A 23,601-nucleotide genomic window follows, 5' to 3' on the forward strand; every position below is an offset into this window, starting at 1 on the left:
CTTGGGTGCACCAATAATAATAAATGAATTATTATCATTTTTTAGGATATTAAATTTATCATTTTTATTTTTTGGAAATTATATGATAGGAAGAAATTTCTTTTGAAACAATGAATATGGCAGTTTAAGAAACATTGTAAAAGGGGTTTCTTAATTTTTTATTATTTAGAATAAACAAGGACAAGTCATTGATCATAAAAAAAAATTTATCTTGGTTAATCTTATGTGGTGGATTAGATGATCCTAAGCTATTCCTTTAAACTCTAATGTCTTTGAAACCTGAATAGATGAATGATGATTCTAAGGAGCATTTTCCCAACTTGTATCTATAGGGTGGAGTCATGATTTTAGATATAGGAAGCTTAGCCAAAGAGGAAATGAAATGCCCATAGTGGGGTGGGTGCCAAGTTACTGAGAAATTAGTGTTGAAGGTGCTCAATATGGTATTCCATAGACACTCAAGTTAGTTGATCAACATAATGTATTTATGATTTCATACTAATGTGACAAATATCGTTAATCTATTTTGATATGTTTAGGATCAAGCTCCTCATGTTTATGAAACTAGCTTAGCTGGATTTCACATATTGAGTCTTAATTGATAACAAAAATTCATCAAGAAAGAAATATGAATGACATTTTCTATAAAAAAAAGTATTAAATTTTCTTAGTCCATAATATGATTCAATGATTACTAAAATTTTTATTTTAGTCAAATATTATAATAATATCGTTTTAGTAAAAAGTAATTGTATTAATATAATTATATAATCTTTGTGAAATATATTCAAGATGAACTTCTAGTCACCCAACCCTTGAAACAAGAACACCCTCATCCAACCCACAACAACCACCTCTAAACATCTGTACAATCAATATATGGAATGGCTTATGAAAGAAAAAAGAAAAAAAAACAATTGCAGAATCTTTTGAAAAAATAAAAAATCAGTTGTAACGAATGATATAAGAAATGAAGAATCTAAAAACAGAAATGCACATCAGATATAAAATATAAAAGAGAGGAATAAAAAAATGAAAGAAAAAAATCTCATATAGAAGTTGTTAAACAACAATTGATGCACCTATTTGATTTATTTTGAGACTTGATCAACGGTCACATTGCTCATGAGCAAGATGGTTTTACAGCTCTAATGATGAATGCCAGTGGCACAAGGTTGATTGCACAATGTGTCTTTCATATTGAATCTAGTGGTTTTAATTCTTGACTTATAAGATGGACAAGATTACCAAAGATATACTCAGTTCTACTCTTGAGAACACAAGTACAAGAGGTTCAGATAAACAAAATGGAAGAGAAGATTCTCACGCAACAATGGATGAACTATCCTTTTTGGGGCCTTTGTTTCCTGGAAATGCATTGCTTGAAATGTCCACAAGTGCCTTGAAGCTATATGGCTCATGCATCGACAGCTCCGACAGCACTTTCCTGTTCAGTTGGATATTCTCCTTCATCAACCCATGCATAAAATTACCATAATTCACCTGGAAAACACAAACAAAGCACGCTGAATCAGAGGTGAAGTAGCCAGAATTGGAAATTCGATACAAAAGTACCATGGATCTAACCATGCAACTTAAGTTGGTCAGTGATACAGATCAAAACCAAGGAGTCAAATAAGTACCACATGCTTTTTATTTTAAAATACAGGGTGATATTTGTTTATAACTGTTACAAAAATGACAAAATCCATAGTTCAAATGTTCAGATGAATTGGTCATGATCCTCCCTTGCAAAAGAAACACCTACAATATAATTTCTACAACAATGCTTTACAATTACATACACAGATAAGAATACCATGTATTTTGAAATATGGATTGTATTTTAACATGATTATCTCAATATTGAAAGTCCAATTGTGAGTAACAATACCAAAATAAGTCAAAAAAATAGAAGTAAGAACACATGTATTTGGTTATATAGTTACCACTTTAATAACCTGGATGGAGCATAAGTTAGCGAAGCAAATCACAGCATTCATAGAGATCAAGCAATTCTCTCGTGCTCTTGAATCAAGTAGTTCTTGGCAAGGTACAGTTTCCACTTTCAAATATTATCCCTTCCTCCTTCCCCTCCTATTCCTCTTTTTCTTATTGAACAAGGAAAAAAAAAGGCTAGGCGTATGCAAACTACTCGACTATAAATTTTACAGACAATGTATTTTGTACATTTCAGGATTCATTGCATTTAGCAAACATCCATTGCTATTGATGAACTTTGGATCTGGGACCAGGTTTAGAGATTTGGACAATTTGGGCCGAAGTAGATGATCTGTTAAAATTCAGAGGTTCTTGGACGGGACAAGACTCCAAGTCAAAGACAACATGTTCAAGTCAGTTTGGGGTGTGTTGACCAGCTTTAATGGCATACATGTTTAAAAAAAACCGAAGGATAAGGTCTAACTCCTTCTGGCTTTCTTACCAAGCAGGAGGAGGTAAGCATATGCATCCTCTCCCCATGTGTGACTAGTCAATCTCTACTAAAATGTAATAAGAACAGTTGAGCGAGGTAAGCATATGCATCCTCTCCCCATGTGTGACTGATTAATCTCTACTAAAATGTAATAAGAACAGTTCAGCTGAAAAAGAAGCGGACATCACCTTCTAAACTGAGAAGAGATTAGCCACATGCTTATCTTCTTTTCATCTAACCCCTCTAGTCTCTTATTCTCAATACTACTGTTTTCCTTTAAACCCCTATTAACTACTACGGCTATCCCATCCTCTACCTATATCCCTGCTACCTGCCCTTGATATGAAACTAATTATCCATCAGTAAAATCTATACAATCTGCCGAATCTTATTGTAATTTACACTTTCACTTGTTCGTAATCCTAGGTGCAAGAGTGTTCACTATTCACTTTTATAAAGTTTAAGAACTAGTATGCACAGATATGAAAATTGCAAGAGAAAATTCTATGAAGCACCGTGTCTGTTAACCATTGAAGAACGTAAACACGATAGCTGTCTTTGTTTCATTTATTGCTAATACTCTTCTCCAACAATTGGATTCTGAGATCTTGTGTGATATTAGACGAAAAAGGAGATATAAAGTCAATCTGTTTTTTATCTTACTCTATCCTCCATCACCAATATACAGTCTGTACAAGCACAATTGTGGTTGAGAATTGAGATAATATGATTAGAAACAGAGTTGTCACTAAGATCTGTGGCACTCATAATGAGTTAAAAAAGAAAAAAAAATGACGACACACTGGTTAACAGCTTCTAAGACGTGAGTATGGATAACCTAATAAGATGCACCCAAGCATAATAGCATGGGAAGCATACCTTGCCTATAGCATTGCGACTTGGGACTCCATCCTATTAATCAGACTGACAAGAAATAGTTTGGGGTTATAAATTGGATTGACTGGCTAGAGACTATAAAAAGAGTAGCAAAATGCCAAAATACTACTATTTTTAGACGTGCTCAGACAGCAAATAAAATCCAACCAGATGTTCCCTCCTTGTCAACTCAAGCAACCTCATTCATATATAATGTTAATCATAAAACTCATGCTGCTGTACATTCTATCTGCTCAATAGGATTACATTCTGTCTACTCAATAGGATGCATATGAGAACCTTTTAATCAATCATTTATACCTAGGTGGGCCAGGTCAATGACACCATATCTTAACAAAAAAATCTATCACCAAACAGACAGAATTGAACGTGAAGAGAAAAAGAAAGAGCTTTGACCTTATGTATCCTTGTCTCCAAAGTGCTGAGTTTATAATCTATCAAGATACTGTTAATTGGTGCATTTAGTTCGCACCATTTAGTTTTACCATTTTGAGCTCTCAAATTTTGTTCTTTTCCTGTTCTGATATCTTTTTTAATTTTGTCTTCCTTTCTTCCACCATATTTTTCCCATCTAAGAAATGAATACAACCTTATCATATCAATTAACCTTACAACTTGCTACCATCAACAATCTTTTTCTACTTCACAAGAGAAACTTGTTTTGGTGCCTGATGTAGTCAAAGCACAAAAAAACCAAAAAGGGAAAACTCTGAGCTTGCAAATCTGAGGTGCTAAAATTAAAATCAGAATTTTTCCTAGGCTGGTTCAACAATAATATGAGCATACAAATTTAAAATTGCATGAATCTGGATCATTTTTCTTATTTAAAACTGAGGGCAATCACCTCTACTGATATATCTAATAAGAAGCAATGGTAACTAAACATACCCCGTGCAACCGAGCGCCTGCATTGATGCGCTCGATCCAGAGAGACCGCATATCTCTCTTTTTGTTGCGGCGATCTCTGTAGGAGTACTGCAGCGCCTTCTCCACCCTCTCCCGAGCTATCCTGATGCAGTTCTTCGCCCTCCCCCTGAATCCCTTTGCCAGCTTAAAAATCTTATCTTTGTTCATCGTGCCCCTTCCTACTACTGTACTTCTGCTATCAACCTCCTCCCAGTTCTGAAACCAACAAACGATCACAAATCACTTCCTCCGTCCCACTCCATTATAGGTTAACAGTCACTAATTCTTCCCTAATAATAAGTAGAAATAAATAAATCATGCAATGATCAACAAAAAAACCCATTTCCCAAAAACCCAAAGAAAAAAAAGAAATAAAATGACAAATACTTCAACATAGAATTAGAGTTGAAGATAAATTTGCTGGAAAAGAGGAACGTCGATCAGTCTTATTATTGTTCTAAACGATGAAGGCGAAGAGGAAGGAGAATATCATAGACATCAAAGATCCTATTTTGACGATGAATGGAGGAGCTTAAAAGCACGGACGACGAAGTGGCGCTCGACGGCGGCGGCGGCAAGGGTTGCGATTCGGAAAGAGTGAGAAACGGACAGTGGGGTTAGGGAAACGGTGTACGTGCTACTCGACCGTCATTAAGGTATCGATAACGGATCGGGATCAACATATTTGGATCCTCCGCAGAAGAGCCATCATAACGAGACTATACTAAAGTCCGCAGACAGTCAAATCAACGCATGATGGATAGGGTTTGGTGATCTCAATCCGAATCCGCATGAACCGACCAAATTCGCGTCCCAGATCGTATGAGATTTGACCAATTTGATTGTTCTTTGACTACCTTGATTGATGTCTTGGCATGTAAACCCGACCCGTAAAGTAGCGGGTAAAACAAATCGACACTCATGGAATCGAGATCCGCTGTCACCGGTAGTCTAATAACGGGTATCGGTTCGTGGATGCGGACTCGGTTTACCACGGGCTCGCGGGTGAGTGGGAGAGAGCACAATACGGAAAACATGTGGTCGTCGGCACGTAGGAACGAAACGAATTGGTCAACACTTGGGTATCGCGAGGGAGTGCTGCAGACACCGCCCGCCTTTTCGTGTCTTAAGCCGAGGAGACTGTTTCCTCCCTCCGATCCCTTCTCCTCTCTTCCACGAGACGACGAGGAAGACGGACGAACAAATCGTGGCTGACGCAAACAAAATAATCGATAGAAGAGATTGATCGATCCATCGGGAGGATTAGGCTGAAGCCCGTAGTCGAGCGGCACTAACTCCTAAAACAGCGATGAAAAACTTCCCCTCCTCGTCGTCGCCGTCGTTCGATTGATTGGCTCTCTCTCCCGTTTAAGTGGGATCATCCTGGTGGGAGAGATGGCAACACGATCGATTCTAGCGGAACAGCTGAAGGAGTATCAGATCCCGTTCAGGAGCGATTGGCCCACCGCCTCTTCCAGTTCCTCATACAGGTACTCCCGCAGCGCTAGGGTTACTAATCTATGTTCAAGCTTATTCTCGTTTTCTTCAATATATTAATCTGCTTGGTTATTCTGCTTCCTCCTCTTAGACACATTTGTAATTATTCGCATAATGTCGATCTGATTCTGTATGACCAATGTTGTTCCGCGAACTGTATCGTACGTATAGCTATGCTCTAGAGAAAAATACTTGATTTAGTTCTAGTTTTCACATTTTTAATATGGTGTGGGGTGTTTAACCTCATGTGGCTTGTGCTTGGATTATTTTATTGATCTTGTACACGAATCTTTAGGATTGCTTCAATGGATTTTGTTTTAGTGCCTTCGCTTTCTTCCATATGGCATGTAGTGACCTGATGTCTCTCATCCTTTATCATCATTTGAGATCTCCTTGTTTTCCACCTGCAGTCAGATGCCATCTACATTTTTTTTCTTCTTTCTTTTTTAGCTTAAGTGTGGAATTGTTGTTTATGGGATTCATATGGTAGATTGAACAACACTACCAACTGAATCAAAGCTCAACAGGAGATTTAAACTCGTGTTTGCTTGTAATTTCATACTCTTTGAGCTCGAATAGAATCTTGATCAGGATCTAGTTAATATCTTTTTATTAGTCATAAATTTTAGTGTGTGGACTCTTCTTATTAACAAAAACTACTTTCTCTGTTTCCATGCATTGCATACTTGCATGTTTCTGATGCTTTGTTAAGTTCTTCTAGAAGCTAGAACTAGTGCTTTCCTGTGGTTTTGAGCTACATGTGGTGCAACGAGAATCACAACAAGAACGTTTGATATCATGATGTGAAGACAAAGCAAACTGAACATAAAAAGCTGCAACACATACACAAAAGTATAATAATTTGGGAAGATGATAATCTTATGAAGAATGATAATCTATAGCCAAGTTCACAAGGCACAAATAAATGACACATGTCTAACTATTTCTAGATGAATTAGAGGCATCCGAGTGACATATAGCTTAATGTTTTCTTCTTGATTATCTCATGGGCCCTTGGAGATGCACTAAAACTTGACATGTGACTTAATATTTTTGTTTTGGTTTTCTCATGGGCTCCAGAAGATGAACTAAAACTTGCCAGTCAATTTGAACTAATATGGGCTAAATTTGGTATGCCAAGCCAATACCAATGCATAGCATTTATATGGTCTAAATTTAGTATTCCAAGCCATAAAACAAAATTGAAAGGCATTTATCATCCATCACAGGTATATTATGTAATATTGGTCTATCTCACTTGTTACCTTGAAAATTTCACATTTCAGCATATCTCTACTTCCCTGGTATCAACCTATCTCACCTGAGTGGATAAAGTAAATTTGTTTCATGCGTGCAACCTGATCATGATCAACATGCAAGTCATGTGGATAAAGACTTAAGGGACAATACTTTAAATGATGATTCTTAGCCTAGTCAAACTACATTAGGAGGTTTTCATTCCAAGCACTGAAGTATTCTTTATGGACATTCATTTCTTTACGTGCGTTGACAAATGTCCCTCCTAGTATCTTTCTTTAAACTCATATAATCAATTTAATTTGGCCACTAGAGTCTATTAAAGTAGTTTATTTTAAGCATGTTGAAACTGACAGTGATCATGAACCACCCTTTTCCTCATTTGGAGGCGATATATTGTCAATTGTCATCTTGAAGGAAGCTTTTTGTTTGTTTATATTATGAGGTTGCATTTCCATTCTGTTCTTGCTCAGGGATAGTTTTATTATAGATTTAATCATAGTTACACACCGTCTTCACTCAATGAGTGCATCCAGGATAAAGTATCATTGAACTGTAAGTGCTTTGGGAATCCTGAAATCTGATGTCAAAGTAGTGTACATACTGAACTTTCTTTTTTTTCTTAGGAATATTTGACTTGTTATTTTTTCCTATTATCATATATATGCAGGGTGGATGTGATATTTGCAGTATGGGAGATTTTGATGTTTGCTTGCCTTGTTTTCGCTGGCGTTTCTTTGTATTTTAGGTACATGAGGCTTGCTTTTCTCCTCATATGTGTTACAATAATTATTCTTGTTTGCATGAGAATAACTAACAAAGTGAGGCAAAATAGAAAAAGTACGCGAAGAATGCTCCTTCCTTTGTCAATGTAACTTGTAGGCAGTTAGCCTGTGGTTGGTCATCTTAAACTATGCAGAAGGATATTTTTCAACTACTTCTGCCAATGTTTTGTGCTGATATGTATCCATTTTCATGGAGATATTTTTTCTTTTGATGGTTCAGTTCAAAGATTTGACTTGAATCATTGAACTCAATGGAATGTATAAAAATGTTGTGCTGAGCTTTGGGTGTGTATAACTTTTGAGTGTAATTGCTAAGATCTATTTGAGTTTCAAATTACAATATATGATAGCTTTTCCATGACTTGCTCAAACTAAAGTGCTTAGAAGTTTTCAGACATTTAACTTGGATGACTGTGAAATGTAATCAATGTATGATACTGGGTCAGATCTTTGTTATCTCATGAAAATTTGCAAAGATATCATCATCTATTTATTTAACAAGAGTAACAAACTTAACTTTCGGATGATTAAACTTGACTTTTGGAGTAATATACATTGAAATGACCTTTATTAGCGATTAATGAGCTTCTTGGATTGACTATTGATGAAACTTGCCTCTTCCATGTGATTTTCTTCCTTCCCAAGGCAGCCATCTTCCACCATTTCCTTGCCAATGCCATCTCCATGAGTCTTGCTCTGCTAATCATGGCATGCAGGTTGGCTATAGATGCTTTGGAGGAACAAGAACGACCATAATCAAGTATCTTGCTTAGTAGTGCTACCCTTCTACTTATAGGCTAGGAAAAAAAAAAACTCATAGAAGCCTGTAGATTTCTTGATTATGGTCCTAGCTTGACAATACCATGTGCTTACCAGATAATGAGAAAATTTCATGCTTGGGTTATGATATGATTTTTCTTTGTCGTGGTGGAGCATATTGAAGTGGTCAGCAATGGATTTTCCTTCTCAGTAATCCAACAACTAGATGACATCTCAGTGCGATCTATTTTCTAAATGTCGTATCTTGTAAATTCTGGAATGTAAATGATATTTGAATATTGGTAAGGACAACTAAGGTTTCTCTCATTCAATCTTTTTTGTGTCTCTTTTAAGTTGTTTTTTCATCGGTATTTAAATAGCAATAAATATGTAAGTATAATTGGTTCATTCTTGGTTCAATAGTCTTTGAAGGTCCACCTGCATGTGATTCTGTTACCTATACATTGCTTCATTTGCTTTGAAGTGCAAACAGACTTGAGCATATGAAGGAGTCTGTCAATCTTTTGATGGTTAATGTTCTGAAGCTTACCACTTGCCCTCATGGCCCTGTTCCATATGTTTCTATGAAGTCCTACAGACCTATATGCCCATTAGTTATGGGCATAATGTTGACAATAACATGGATTTGGTTGGGCATTTGCCTTATTCAGGTGGGACTTATGCGCCACTTAGTTTGTTCCAACCTGCCATTTAACTAATATGTTACAAGAATTAGATGAAACTTCGCCTTAGAAAAAAAAAAGTTGAAACTCTACCACCAAGATTTTACTATCTTAGCAAGCCACAAGTTATTCAACTCTTCTAGCCATTTATCAAATCTTTGTCATGTAAATTGATCAGAACAATCAACTCAAACTTAGGTGTATGACATCCTCAGACACATGTTTTGTTACTCATGTCCTTAACAACAAGTGTCACGACCCGAAATTGGCCTATCAATTTCATTTGGTCCAAATCATTGGTCAAAATGCTTAAGCTGAAGTTGATAGTAGTACACTCATTAGACCCTTATAAGACAATCTTAGTCTTACCCACTTCTGATGTGAGACTAATCGGGGTATTATAATTTTTCTCAATCAAGGGCTTGACATTCTCGTCAAGGCTCAACATAGCGCAGATCAAACTCTAACATAGTGTATGTGAGGCGTAGCCCAATGGTGGCTTCACGTTGTGACAAATCCTTTGACTCCAGCCATAGGTAGCTCTTTCCTACTCGAGCCCCCTCACTATGCCTAGATAATAGGTCGGTTTTGATATCAAATGTCACGACCTGAGCCTGATAAGCTAACTGGTTTATCAACATCGTTTGGCTCAAATCACTTATCAAATTGCTCAAGTTGAAGTTGATAGTAGTGCACTCATCATACTCTTATAAGCCAATTTTAGTCTTGCGTACTTCCGATGTGAGACTAATGAGGGTATTATAACAAGAGCACCAAATTTGAAATCATTGAGCATTGTCGAGATGATTAGACTGTACTGATGCAAATGCGAAGATGCAATATGTGAGCACAAAGTGCCTATACTCAAATGGACATGTAATTTTTTCTAGTAGTAAATGTTGAACTTTTTGCATTGTGAAATCTACAGGAAAAGCAGTTGATTCTTTGGCTCCAATAATTTCTTATATATAATTATGTTTTTGGTAATATAAATAATGATTTGTGGATCTTGTTGACAAATTATTTGGCAATTTCAAAACGAGTATTTAAACTGTAATTTGAAAAATTCTTTTCTTCAAGATCCCTCGATTTTTCTTGCAGGTTACTTCCAAATTTATCGCCCAACAATTGGTGACTGAATTTTACAAGTTTCAAACACTCTTTGTGGACCTTATCATTTGCAGTTAGATTCACAACCTATACCTCAACAAACTCAATTGTGAATTCTTAAGTTTTTTGGCTCAACATGAAGAGCACTAGTGTAAAGAACCCAATGCAGAAGGCCCTCAATAAAGAAGGATGGGGGAACATCAACATTTGTAGAAATGTTATTTTTGTGACTCAAACCTTGGTTGTAATATCTCGATTTAGTCATATATCTGGGAGATGATATGAAGGCAATTTGGATTCATTGCCACTGATAAATAGGCTTAAGCATTTGGACTAGTTTCGGGCTTAATAAAGTTGACGGGTATCTCGTCTGGCTGAATCGTGACAAATGGTATCAAAACTGACTTCACATTGGGTATGGTGAGGGGTTTGAGTAGGAAACGACTATCACTTAGTTGGGTCTCATATGTACTATACTAAGATTTCGTTCTAAACTTTGCTTTCCTATGACAATGCAAAACCTTTATATAGGGGAGATTGTAATGTCCCCAATTTAGTCTCACATCAGAAGTGGGAGAAGACTTAAGTTAGTATATAAACTACCGCTAAGTTAAGCTTAAGCATTCTAGGTCAGTGATTGACTCAGTAAGTTAATGAGTCAATTATGCCATTGGGCTAAGTCAAGACAATCATGACACCCTTAGTTTGGTCCTACAAGAAGACTTAAGTTAGTTTATAAGAGTTTGATGGATGGACTATCATTAACTTGAGTGTAAGTATTCCGGACCAATGTTTCAGACCCAACAAAGTTACTGAGTCAATGAGCTTATAAGACTTGATCGTCACACTGGTTGCCTTAGTCGTGAAGGAATAACAATATGGTTTTATACCAATGCTTGCCCTCAACTTATGTGGCAAATTGTGGATTCAGTTTCCACTTTGTTTCTCACATTAACAAAAGGTTTCTGCTGCCTTGGCTTACAAAGATGCTAAAGTCAGTATATATTATCAATATACCAAATCTTTGCATCTAATAGAGTCTTTTTGCGGCTTCCATTGATCTTATCCTCAGTGGCAGAGACCACTTATTTGCTAGGAAACTTTATTGTTGAGGTAGCATTTTGATCACAACTTCATGATTCTAGGATGAAGAAAAGGAAAGAAATTGTAGAGATTTGCTAGAAAGGCTAATCTGTGGTCTTTTGATCAAAGCTATCAATTTCTTCCATGATGGAAAATTGGGCATACAATTGCAATATCACACATTTTGGAGCATACAAGTTAGAATATACAACTTGATCATGATGATCAGAAAACCACTAACTGTTGATTTTGTCCTATGTTGCACAATGAAGATCTTGAGCAATGTCTCATGAAACCAGAGATCAACCTTTCCCTCTCTTCATTGTTAGATCCTCTTTTCTTAAGAAGAGACAGAACATACTCCAGGAACACAGCATCACAAGGCAGTGAGATAGGTCCATCACCTGAAAACCCAAACTCTTCTTCTGATAGCCTTAAGAGCTCTTGGAACATCCTAGTACTGAGAAATGCCAAGGGAACCATGAATCTTCTTCCTTCAGAGGAATACACGATGAAGTGGCCTCTATCTGCAATTGATGTGGTTTTTGTGTTGGACTCTAGAGAAGCATCCCTCCTCATCAATGAGATTCTTTTCCTTCCTAAGGCAGCCATCTTCTGCCACTTCCTTGCTATCTCAAGGAGTCTCCTTGGGGTAAGCATGGCTTGCTGATTGGCTAAAACACAATACACTAGAGACGCTGTTATAGGGTTGCTGAGGATTTGAGTGGCTTGGTCACTAGAGCCATTGAGGCTGTCTACTTATAGGCTAGAGAAAAAGACTCATGGAGATCCAAGAGCTCTCTTGATGATGGTTGAGATGAAGCAGAGCCATGTGCTCAGCAGACAAGGAGGTAATGTGGAATGCTGCATATTTGGATTAGAATGTGAGGTTGCTGTGTCTTGTTGATTGTAGGTCATATTTGAGTGTCTAGCAGTGGAGTTTCTTTCTGTCCACTAAATAATTAGTGGCAAGTGCCTTCTCAGTAATATAACTACAAGATTTTGATGTCTGAATATATACAAATTTTGTTGTTAGTTGAGGTGTCATTGAAGGCCCACCTGCACATGATATTTTCCCTCCTAAATTGCTTCATTTGATTGAAGTGTCTAGTTCAATGCAATTTAATATTTTGTTGGCAAATGAAGTACAGGAACATGGATTTTCCTTCATCCATGCCATAGTTTCCTGTAGTGCAGGCTTAGGGACCTGTCAACTCCTAGAATGAAATCAATTTTGTTTATAACGGTCCTAGCTATGACAATGCCACATGCTCAGCAGACAAGGAGGAAATGCCATGTTTGTATTATATGTTGATTTTTTTAATATTACTTTGTCATGATGGAGCATATTTAAGTGGTCTACATTCTACAATGCATTTTCCTTCTCACCAATTTGACAACTGGTCGACATGTTGGTCCAGTCTATTACAAGTCTAATAGGTGTTTCTCATTAAATTGGTATGTAACTCACATTTGAACTTTTGGTAGGAACTATTTCATATTTGATGAGTCCTATTTCTCGTCCTATTTATTATTCTGTTTCGTTAAGTTATTATATAGCTGAAGCTTCTGTGAGTATGTAGATTTAATTGTTTGTGAAGAGTCCTGGAACCTGCAAGTTATCCTGTTGCATATACATTAGTTTGTTTGCTTAGTAGTGTATACATAGTTAAGCACATGAGGTAGTTTGTCATTTTTGATGATTAATTATATAGAGCTTAGCTTTCACCTTTATGATACTGTACCATATGTTTCTATGGAGTCTTACACACCCATGTGATGGCGGGTATGATATATTATAAAAAATAGATGAAACTTATCTGCTACCTAGACTCTACTACCTTAGTGATCCACAATTGAAAAACTTCTCAACATTTACTACAATTTTTCCACCTCAACTGATCAGGACATTCAACTCCAACTTTGGTGCTAAAAATTCCTCGACACTGTTATATCACTCTGTCCTTAGTACGAGTATCAAACTTGAAATTGTGCAGCACTACATAGACGATCAAACAGTAGTGATCCAGTGTCAAGAAATGTGAAATGGCCACAGTGTGCTTTTACTCAAACGGTTGTGAATGTTGAACTATCAGCATTGTGAAATCTGAGATGCAAAGTTATTATTTTTCAGCTCCCATATTGTCTATTACAATTGTGTGTTGATAATCTGAACAATGATCTGATTGGATCTAGTTGTCAAGTTATATGTCAACTTGCAAACAAGTATTTAGTCTGTGATTTGAAGATTTTTTTCTTCAATATCCCTTGATTATTTTTGCAGGCCACTTCTTTTAAATTTATCCTCCAACAATAGGTGACTCAATTTTTTACAATTTTCAGACACTCCTTGTAGATCTTATCATTTGCAGTTAGATTCAACATCTCTATGTCAACAAACTTGACTGCCGAATCTTAAGTGCTCGTGCCTTAGCATGAATAAACTCTCATCTAGAAAAAATTAGAATTAAGTTTCCTTATCGCTTCCCACTTAAACAAAAGTTTTCAGTTGCCTTGTTTTACACTAGCTAATGCCATTATATGTTATCCACATAACATTTCATTGCGTCCAATACAATATTTTTTGTTACTTTAATTTACCTTCTTATTTTCAGCTGTAGTTAGGTAGTTTGGATGAGCATTTTGATCATAACTTTATTTTAGGATGATAAGAAAGAAATGAAATTGAACACAGATTTTCCAGAGATGCTAAATATGGGATCATTTAATTAAAGCTATTCATTTGTACCAGAAAGGAAAATTGGACATCCATTTGCAATATCACAAATCTTGAAGAATACAAGTTAGAATATACAACAGGATCATGATGATCAGAAGACAGCTAGTTGTTTACCACTTTCTAATTTGTACAGTGAAGATCTTGAGCAATGCCTCATGAAACCTGAGATAAGCATTTCCCTCTCTGCATTTTTGGAGCCTCTTTTCCTAAGTAGGGGCAGAATGTGCTCCAGGAACACAGCATCACAAGGCAGTGAGATAGGTCCGTCACATGAAAATCCAAACTCTTCTTCCGATAGCCTTAAGAGCTCTTGAAACATTCTAGTATTGAGGAGTGTCAAGGGAACCATGAATCTTCTTCCTTCAGAGGAATACACGACGAAGTGGCCTCTGTCTGCAATTGATGTGTTTTTTGTGTTGGACTCTGCAGAAGCATCCCTCCTTATCCATGAGATCCTTTTCCTCCCTAAGGTAGCCATCTTCCGCCACCTTCTTGCTATCTCAAGGATTCTCCTGGAGCTAATCATGGCTTTCTGATTGGTTAGAACACAATACCTTAGAGATGCTGGAATAGGATTGCGGTGGAGTTGAGTGCCTTGGTCACTAGAGCCATTGAGGCCATCTACTTATAGGATACAGAAAAATAATAATGGAAATCCAACAGTTCTCTTGATGATGGTTGAGATGCAGCAGAGCCATGTGCTCAGCAGACAAGGAGGAAATATAGAATGCTGCATGTCTGGATTAGATGTGATTTTGCCTTGTTGATTGTGGAGCATATTGGAGTGGCTAGCATTGAATGTTGTTTCTTGACTGCCCACCAGATAATCAATATCATGTGTCTTCTTGGTGATACAACTACAAGATTTCGATGTCTGAAAATATATAGATTTTGTTGTTAGTTGAGTAGTCCTTCAAGGCCCACCTACAGATGATGCTGTCCCTCTTGAATTGCTTCATTTGATTGGAGGTGTCTATAAATTTAGTTCGAAACAATCTAATAACTTATGATAGTTAAAGAACTGGAACTTGGATTTTTCTTTACACCTCCATTCCATATTTTCCCATGATGCAGGCTTTGACCTGTAAACTCTTAAAATGCAATCATATTTTAGTAACCACTTCAAAAGATCAAAAAATTTCCTATATTGGTCCCAGTTATAAGAATGCCATGTGCTTAGCAGACACAGAGAAAATGTCATGTTTGGATTATATTTTGATATTGCTTTGTCCTGGGGGAGCATACTCAATTGGTCAGCGATGCATTTTCCTTCTCACCAATTTAACAACTAGTCATCATGTTGGCCCAGTCTTAAAATTTCAATTGAGGTATCTCATCAAATTGGAATGTGAATATTTGAACTTTGGATAAAGAATATATCATATCTGATGAGGCTAGTTTCTTTTTTCCTATATATTTTTGTCTCGTTATATTATAGTATAGCTGAAGCTTCTGTAAGTATAATAGATTTTATTGTTGATTCAATAGTCCTGGAAGGTCCACCTGCAAGTGGTCCTGTTACATCAAAATTGGTTCTTTTGCTTTGAGGTGTATACAGACTTGAGCACATGAGGCAGTTTGTCATTTTCTCTTATTAATGTTATGGAGCTTTGCACTTATCTTCATGACCCTGCACTCCACCGGCATGTCATCCTGTTACATCTACATTGGATCATGTGCTTTGAAGTTTATATGGATAAGCATGTGAAGTAATATGTCATCTTTGTTGTTAATGTTCTGGAGCTCAGCACTTGCCTCCATGACCCTGTTCCATATGTATATATGGAGTCCTACAGACCCATGTGCTCATTAGTTATGGGCATAATGTTGACAATTTTACCGAATTGGTTGGGCAGTTGCCTTTTTCTGGTGGGCATATGTACAATTTAGTCCGGTCTAGCCTGTCATCTAAGTGATATATCATAAGAATCAGATGAAACTTCTCTACTGCATAGAATTTACTACCTTAACGAGCCACAGGTTATCCTAACGTTCTTGACATTTACCAAAATTTTGCCATGTCAACTGATCAGAGCATTCAACTTAAGCTTCAGTACTAAGATTTCCTCAGACACTTGCCTTATTGCTCAGGTCCCCAACAAGAGTACCAGTTATCATGCACTGTATAATCGGCTGCAGAGTGACCCAATGCCAGATAAGATACTTGGCCGAGAGCCCGAGAGTGCTTGTAATCAGATTAACTTCATGTAGGTTTTGCTCTACTAGTGAATGTTGAATTTTCTGCATTACAAAATCTGGCATGCAAAGTTATCATTTTTCAGCTCCCTTATATTCTATTACAATCAAGTATTGATAATCTAAATAACAATCTATGGTTCTAGTTGTCAAGTTAAATGGCAACTTCCATAGAAGTATTTAACCTGTGATTTGAAGATTCTTTTCTCCAATATCCCTTGATTAACCTTGGTGGCACTTCTTTTAAATTTATGCTCCAACAATTAGTAATTCCATTTGAAACTAGTAGATCTTATAATTTGCAGTTAGATTCAACATCTCGGCCTTAACAAACATGACTGCTAAGTCTTAAATACTTTTTGCCTCTGCATGAACAGCTATCATGTAGCAAAATTCAGAATTAAGTTTCCATATCCCTCCTCAGTATATGTTGTCAAAATAACATACCATTGCCTCCAATATAATATTTTTATGTCTTTATTTGCTTTTTTGTTTTTAGCTGTAAAGACTAACCGGCATTTAATGGAGAACTTTCTTGCTAGGTAATTTGAATGTTGAGATATCATTGTGAGTTGGAACATTTTAGTATCAAAGAAGGGAACTGTGAATCTTTTTCCTTCAGTGGAATACACAATGAAGTGGCCTCTGTCTGCAATTGATGTACTCTTTGATTTGGACTCTGTAGAAGCAGCCCTTCTTGGCCATGAGATTCTTTTCCTCCCCAAGGTAGCCATCTTCTGCCACTTCCTTGTTATCTCAAGGAGTCTCCTTGCACTAAGCATGACTTGCTGATTGGTTAAAATACAATACCTTAGAGATGTTGCAATGGCATTTGGACACTAGAGTCATTGAGGCCATCTACTTATAGGCTAGAGAAAAAAGAGTTGTGGAAATCCAATAGCTCTGTTGATGGTGATTGAGATGCAGCAGAGCCATGTGCTTAGCAGACAAGGAGGAGATATGAAATGCTGCATGTCTGAATAAAAATGTGAAGTTGCCTTCCCTTGGTGTTTTGTGGACCATAATTGAGTGGCTATGGATGAACTTTCTTTCTTGACTGTCCACCAATCACTAGCAAGTGCCTTTTCGGTGATATAACTACAATATTTTGATGTCTGAATATATATAGATTTTGTTGTTAGTTGAGCAGTCCTTGAAGGCCTACCTGCACATGATGTTGCCCCTCTTAAATTGCTTGATTTAATTGGAAGTGCCTACAAATTTTGTTCAAAGCAATTTAATATTTTTTATGGTTGACAAACTGGAAATTATAATTTTCTTCAAAGCTCCATTCCATATTTCATATATTGCAGACTTTTGAATCCTGTCAACTCTTGAATAAAATCAATTTTTTGGTGAACACTTAGAACTTAGAAGGATCAAGAATTCTTATAATGATTCTAGCTATGGAATGCCATGTGCTCAGCAGACAAAGAGAAAATGTTGTGTCTGGATTATGTTTTTGATAGTTGATACTACTTTGTCATGTTGGAGCAATATTTAAGTGGTCTGCATTGCATTTTTCCTTCCGAGCAATTTAATGACTAGTCGACATGTCCATCCAGTCTGTTAAAATTCCAATTAATCTATATCGTTAAATTGGAATGTAAGTGGTCTTTGAATTATCAACAAGGAATATTTCATAGCTGATGAACCAAGTTTCTCTTGTTCTTTTTTTTTTCTCTCTATAGTTATTGTATGGCTGAACCTTCTAATGCAAGTATAATAGATTTTGTTATTGGTTTAATAGTCCTGGAAGGTCCAACTGCATGTCATCCTGTTACATCTTCATTGGGCTGTTTGGTTTTAGTGTATATAGACTTTTGCACGTGAAATAGTTTTTCATTTTTGATTATTAATGTTCTGGTGCTTAACTATTTCCTTCATTATATGCACCTGCATTTCTTCCTGTTACATCTGCATTGGTTGGTTTGCTTTGAAGTGTACCTGAAGCAGTTTATAATTTTTTGTGCTTTATAATCTGGAGCTTATCACTTTCCATCATAATCCTCTACCACATTTACAGACCCATGTGCTCATTACTTATGGGCATAATGTCGACAGTAACATGGATGTGGTTGGGCATTTCATATACTCATATGTGCCACTTAGTTTATTCCGGCCTCATCTAATTGAAATGTAATAGTAATTAGGTGAAACTTCTTCTCATAAAAGGATCAGATGAAACTCCTCTACTACCTAGATTTTATGACCTTAGTGAGACACAAATTATCGAAATGTTCTTCGCATTTATTAAGACTCTGCCATGTCTATTGATCAAAATGTTAAATTCAAACGTAGGTGCTAAGACTTCCTCAGATAATACAGAGCCTATCATGCACTGTGTAGATGATTGCATTGTAGCGATGCAATGCCAAGATAAGTTAAACGGGCACAGAGTGCTTGTACTCAAATCAACTTTATGTAAATTTAGTTCCCGTTAGTTAACCATCTTATTTTTGGATGTAGGTGCTAACCAGCAGTCACTGGAGAACTTGTTTGATAGGTAATAGGATTCTTGAAATAGCATGTTAATCACAAATTCATGATTTTAGGATGACAAAAATTGAATGAAATTAAACACAGATTCCCAAGGGATGCTAACTTTGTGTTCTTTCAGTTAAACCTCTCAATCCCTACCACAAAGGAAAATTGGACATCAGTTTGCAATATCACACGTCTTGAACTATACGAGTAAGAATATACAACTGGTTTGTGATCATCAGAAGACCACCAACTGTTGACTATGTCCTACATTGTACAGTGAAATTCTCGAGCAATGACTCATGAAACCAGAGATCAACGTTTCCCTCTCTGCATCTTTAGAGCCTCTTCTCTTAAGCATAGACAAAACATACTCCAGGAACACTGCATCACAAGGCAGTGAGATAGGTCCATCACCTGAAAACCCAAACTCTTCTTCTGAGAACCTTAAAAGCTGTTGGAACATCTTAGTACCGAGGAATGCCAGCGGGATCATGAATCTTCTTCCTTCAGAGGAATACACAACGAAGTGGCCTTTCTCTGCAATTGATGTACTTTTTGTGTTGAACTCTGGAGAAGCATCCCTTCTCATCCATGAGATTCTTTTCCTTCTTAAGGCAGCCATCTTCTGCCACCTACTTGCAATCTCATGGAGTCTCCTTGGACTAAGCATGGCTTGCTGATTGGTAAAACACAATAACTTATAGATGCTGGAATTGGGTTGCTGAGGATTTGAGTGCCTTGGTCACTAGAGCCATTGAGGCCATCTACTTATAGGCTAGAGAGAAAGTCTCATGGAAATCCAATAGCACTCTTGATGATGGTTGAGATGCAGCAGAGCCATGTGCTCAGCAGACAAGGAGGAAATGTAGAATGCTGCATGTCTGGATACAATGTGAAGTTTCCTCATCTTGGTGATTGTGATACTTGAGTGGCTAGCAATGAATTTTGTTTCCTGACTGGTCACCAAATAATCAATAGCAAGTGCTTTCTCACTGATATAACAAGATTTTCATGTCTGAATATATAGTGATTTTGTTGTTAGTTGAGTAGTGACAGTAGTCCTTCAAGACCTGGCTGCACATGATTCTGTCCCTCTCAAATTGCTTTATTTAATTGGAAGTGCCTATAAATTTACTTTAAAGAAATTAAATATGTTTTGATGGAAAGTACTGGAACATGGATTTTCCATCAGTGCTCCATTCCGTATTTTCCTAATAATGCACGCCTAGGGACCTGTCAACTCTTAGAATGCAATCATTTTTTTAGTACCCACTTGAAAGATCAAGAAATTTCTATAGTAGTTCTAATTATGACAATGCCATGTGCTTGGCACTTGGGAGATGGAGAAAATGTCATGTTTGGATTATCTTGTGATATTACTTTTTCTTGATGGAACATATTGAAGTGGTCAGCAATGTATTTTCCTTCTCAGGAATTTAACTAGTCGGGATGTTGGTCTAGTCTGTTAAAATTCCAATTGTGGTGTATCCTTAAATTTGAATGCAAGTCATATTTGAACTATCAATAAGGAATATTCTTTATCAGATGAGTCAAGCTTCTCTTGTCCCAATTATTTGTCTGTCTCTTTTAGTTACTCCATGGCTGAAGCTCCTGTAAGTATAATAGATTTTATTGTTGGTTCCAGGAAGGTCCACCTACAAGCGATCCTGTTACATCAAAGTGGATCTTTTTCTTTGTAACATAAACAGACTTGAGCACATGAGGTAGTTTGTCAGTTTTGATGATTAATATTCTGGAGTTTTGCACTTATCTTCATTACCCTGTACTCCACCTGCATGTCATCCTGTTACATCTACATTTATTCATGTGCTTTGAATTTTATACAGACAAGTGTATGAAGTAATATTCATCTTTTGTGGTTAATGTTCTGGATCTTACCACTTGCCTCCATGACCTTGTACCATATGTTTGTATGGAGTACATACTCATGTGCTCATAGTTACGAGCATAATGTCGGCAGTACAATGGATTTGGTTGGCCATTCACCTTGTTCTCCCTACTTGGGCAAATTAGTTTTTTTCAGCCTGCCATCTAGTTGATATATCAGAAGAATCAGATGAAACTTCTCTACTACCTAGATCTGACTACCTTGGTGACAATGGATTTGGTTGGCCATTTGCCTTGTTCTCCCTACGTGGGCAAATTAGGTTTTTTCAGCCTGCCATCTAGTAGATATATCATAAGAATCAGATGAAACTTCTCTATTACCTAGATCTGACTGCCTTGGTGCTAAGAATTCCTCAGGCGTTTGTTTTACTCATGTCTTAAACAACAGTACCAAACTTGAAATTGTCAAGCACTGTATAGTTGATCAAACAGTAGTGATGCAGTGAGAAGATAAGATAAATGGTCACAGAGTGCTTGTACACAAGTGAACTTCATTGTGAAATCCATCATGCAAAGTTATTGATACTTTAGCTCACTTATGTGTTGGTCATCTAAATAATGATCTATGGATCTTGCTGTCAAATTATATGGCAACTTTAAAACATGTATTTAACCTGTGATTTGGACATCTCTTTTCAAGATCCCTTGATTATTTTTGCAGGCCACTTCTTTTAAATTTACCCATCAATAGTTAGTGACTCCCTTTTACAATTTTCAAACACTCCTTGTAGGTCTTATCATTTGCAGTTGGATTCAACATTGCTACCTCATTGACTCCCAAGTCTCTAGTGCTTTTGCCTCAGCATGAGGAACACTCATCTAGAAAATTCAGAGTTAAGTTTCCTTTCCTTATCCCATCTGTGGCCTTGGCTTACAAAAAAGCTAAGGAACAAGCTAATGTCAGTAGATATCACCATCTTAACATATATATCTTTTTCTGCTTTACTTCTTTTTTCCTTCTTATTCTTATTTATAGAGACTAACCAACAGTTAATGGATAACTCGTTTGCTAGGTCATTTGAATTTTGAGATAACATTCTGATCACAACTAATGAGTTTAGGATGATACAGATGGAATGAAGTTGAGCACAGATTTCCTAGAGACGCTAAATTTATGCCCTTTTGATTGAAGCTATCAACTTCTTTCACAAAGGAAAATTGGACATCCATTTGCAATATCACAAATCTTGAAGAATACAAGATAGAATATACAACTGGATCATGATCATCAGAAGACCGCTAGTTGTTGACTATTTCCTACTTTGTCTAGTGATGATCTTGAGCATTGTCTCATGAAACCAAAGATTAGCATTTCTCTCTCAGCATCTTTAGGGCCTCTTTTCTTAAGCAGGGATAGAACATACTCCAGGAACACAGCATCACAAGGTAGTGAGATAGGTCCATCACCTGAAAACCCAAACTCTTCTTCTGATAGCCTTAGGAGCTCTTGGAACATCCTAGCACTGAGGAATGCCAAGGGAACTGTGAATCTTCTTCCTTCAGACGTATACACGACGAAGTGGCCTCTGTTGGCAATTGATGTGTTTTTTGTATTAGACTCTCGAGAAGCATCCTTTCTTGGCCATGAGATTCTTTTCCGCCCTAAGGCAGCCATCTTCCGCCACTTCCTTGCTATCTCAAGGAGTCTCCTTGGGCTAAGCATGGCTTGGCAATTGGTTAAAACAAAATAGCTTGGAGATGATGCAATAGGATTGTTGAGGATTTGAGTGTATTGGATCACTAGAGCCATTGAGACCATCTACTTATAGGCTAGAGAAAAAGACTAGTGGAGATCCAGTATCCCTCTTGATGATGATGATTGAGATGCAGCAGAGCCATGTGCTTAGCCGACAAGGAGGAAACATGGAATGCTACTTGTCTGGATTAGAATGTGAAGTTGTGTTTTGTTGATTCGTGGAGCATAGTTGAGTGGCTTGCAATGGGTTTTCTTTCTTGACTTTCCAATGAACAATCAATAGCAAGTGCCTTCTTTGTGATATAACTGAAGGCACTTGATGTCTGATGGTACGTTGATTTTGTTCTTAGTTGAGTAGTCTTTGAAGGCCCACCTGCACATGATGGTGTCCCTCTTAAATTGCCTCATTTGATCAGAAGTGCCTATAAAGTTGGTTCAAGGCAATTGAACATTTTCAGATGGTTTGTACTACTGGAACTTAAGATTTTGCCTTGATGGTTCCACTAAATATTTTCTTTTGGTGCTGGCCTAGTGACCTGTCAACTCTTATAATGTGTCCTAATTTTCATAACAAATTTTAACTTCTTAATATGAATGCTTATCTATCTAATCCACAGAACCAGGTGCAATACCTTGTTTAAAAAAAATCATTACTGGTGTTGACTAATTTCTCCTTGTGAATCTTGTGTAATCATGGACAAAATTATTGGCAATTCTTTGTCATCGAAGAAGTTTCAACTTCATTTTGCTCTGTGATTCATAATTATTTTCAGTGTTTTAGTAGGAGGACCATTCTATAACTATCTAGAAAAAGCTTGTGATCGGCAGCTCTTGTGTTTTTTTTTTTTTAATATTCTTGTGTGTTGTTAGAACTTAGAACTGCAGTTTGCATTAGTATGAGATGCTACATACTCTGGAACTATGTTTATCTCTGGCAGCTATGCAGGAGAGATAAATATAGCTAAACTGTAGAGAAGATACATGCCTTACAGCCTATGTCATGGTACATCTTTTTTAAATCATGTTTTGATAGGTTGAAGAAGATATATAAGATGAAAAGACTAGATTTACATAGTACAGCTGTTTGGTGCTATTCTTCTGTCCGTAGCCTCAGGTTTTAGTTGATTGATCTTTTTCATCATAATGTGAAGCAGCAAGTTGCT

At 36.8% G+C, this 23,601-nt stretch overlaps 1 protein-coding gene across 3 annotated transcripts; it reads right to left on the reverse strand.

Moving 5' to 3' along the window:
* Window positions 1-1,059: 1,059 nt before the first annotated feature.
* On the reverse strand, window positions 1,060-4,923 carry LOC103990691 (uncharacterized). Of its 3 annotated transcripts, none has more exons than XM_009409918.3 (3): window positions 4,784-4,923; window positions 4,220-4,453; window positions 1,060-1,503 (listed from the first exon to the last, which is right to left on the reverse strand). In XM_009409918.3, exons 2-3 carry the CDS (start codon window positions 4,403-4,405, stop codon window positions 1,324-1,326), a joined length of 366 nt encoding a protein of 121 aa, XP_009408193.1. In that variant the 5' UTR covers window positions 4,406-4,453; window positions 4,784-4,923; the 3' UTR covers window positions 1,060-1,323. The 3 variants fall into 3 exon arrangements, with proteins under 3 accessions (XP_009408193.1, XP_009408195.1, XP_009408194.1); XM_009409920.3 differs by having other exon boundaries at window positions 4,735-4,874; XM_009409919.3 differs by having other exon boundaries at window positions 4,625-4,856.
* Window positions 4,924-23,601: the final 18,678 nt, after the last annotated feature.

The sequence above is a fragment of the Musa acuminata genome, chromosome BXJ2-7 (assembly GCF_036884655.1).
Source record: "Musa acuminata AAA Group cultivar baxijiao chromosome BXJ2-7, Cavendish_Baxijiao_AAA, whole genome shotgun sequence".
NCBI lineage: Eukaryota > Viridiplantae > Streptophyta > Magnoliopsida > Zingiberales > Musaceae > Musa > Musa acuminata.

Bases quoted from the DNA above. Each gene is read 5' to 3' on its own strand.
- LOC103990691 (XM_009409918.3), bottom strand. From the start codon at position 4,405: ATGAACAAAGATAAGATTTTTAAGCTGGCAAAGGGATTCAGGGGGAGG. The intron at 1,504-4,219 runs GTATGTTTAGTT...TGTGTTTTCCAG, and splicing joins CAGGCGCTCGGTTGCACGGG to GTGAATTATGGTAATTTTAT.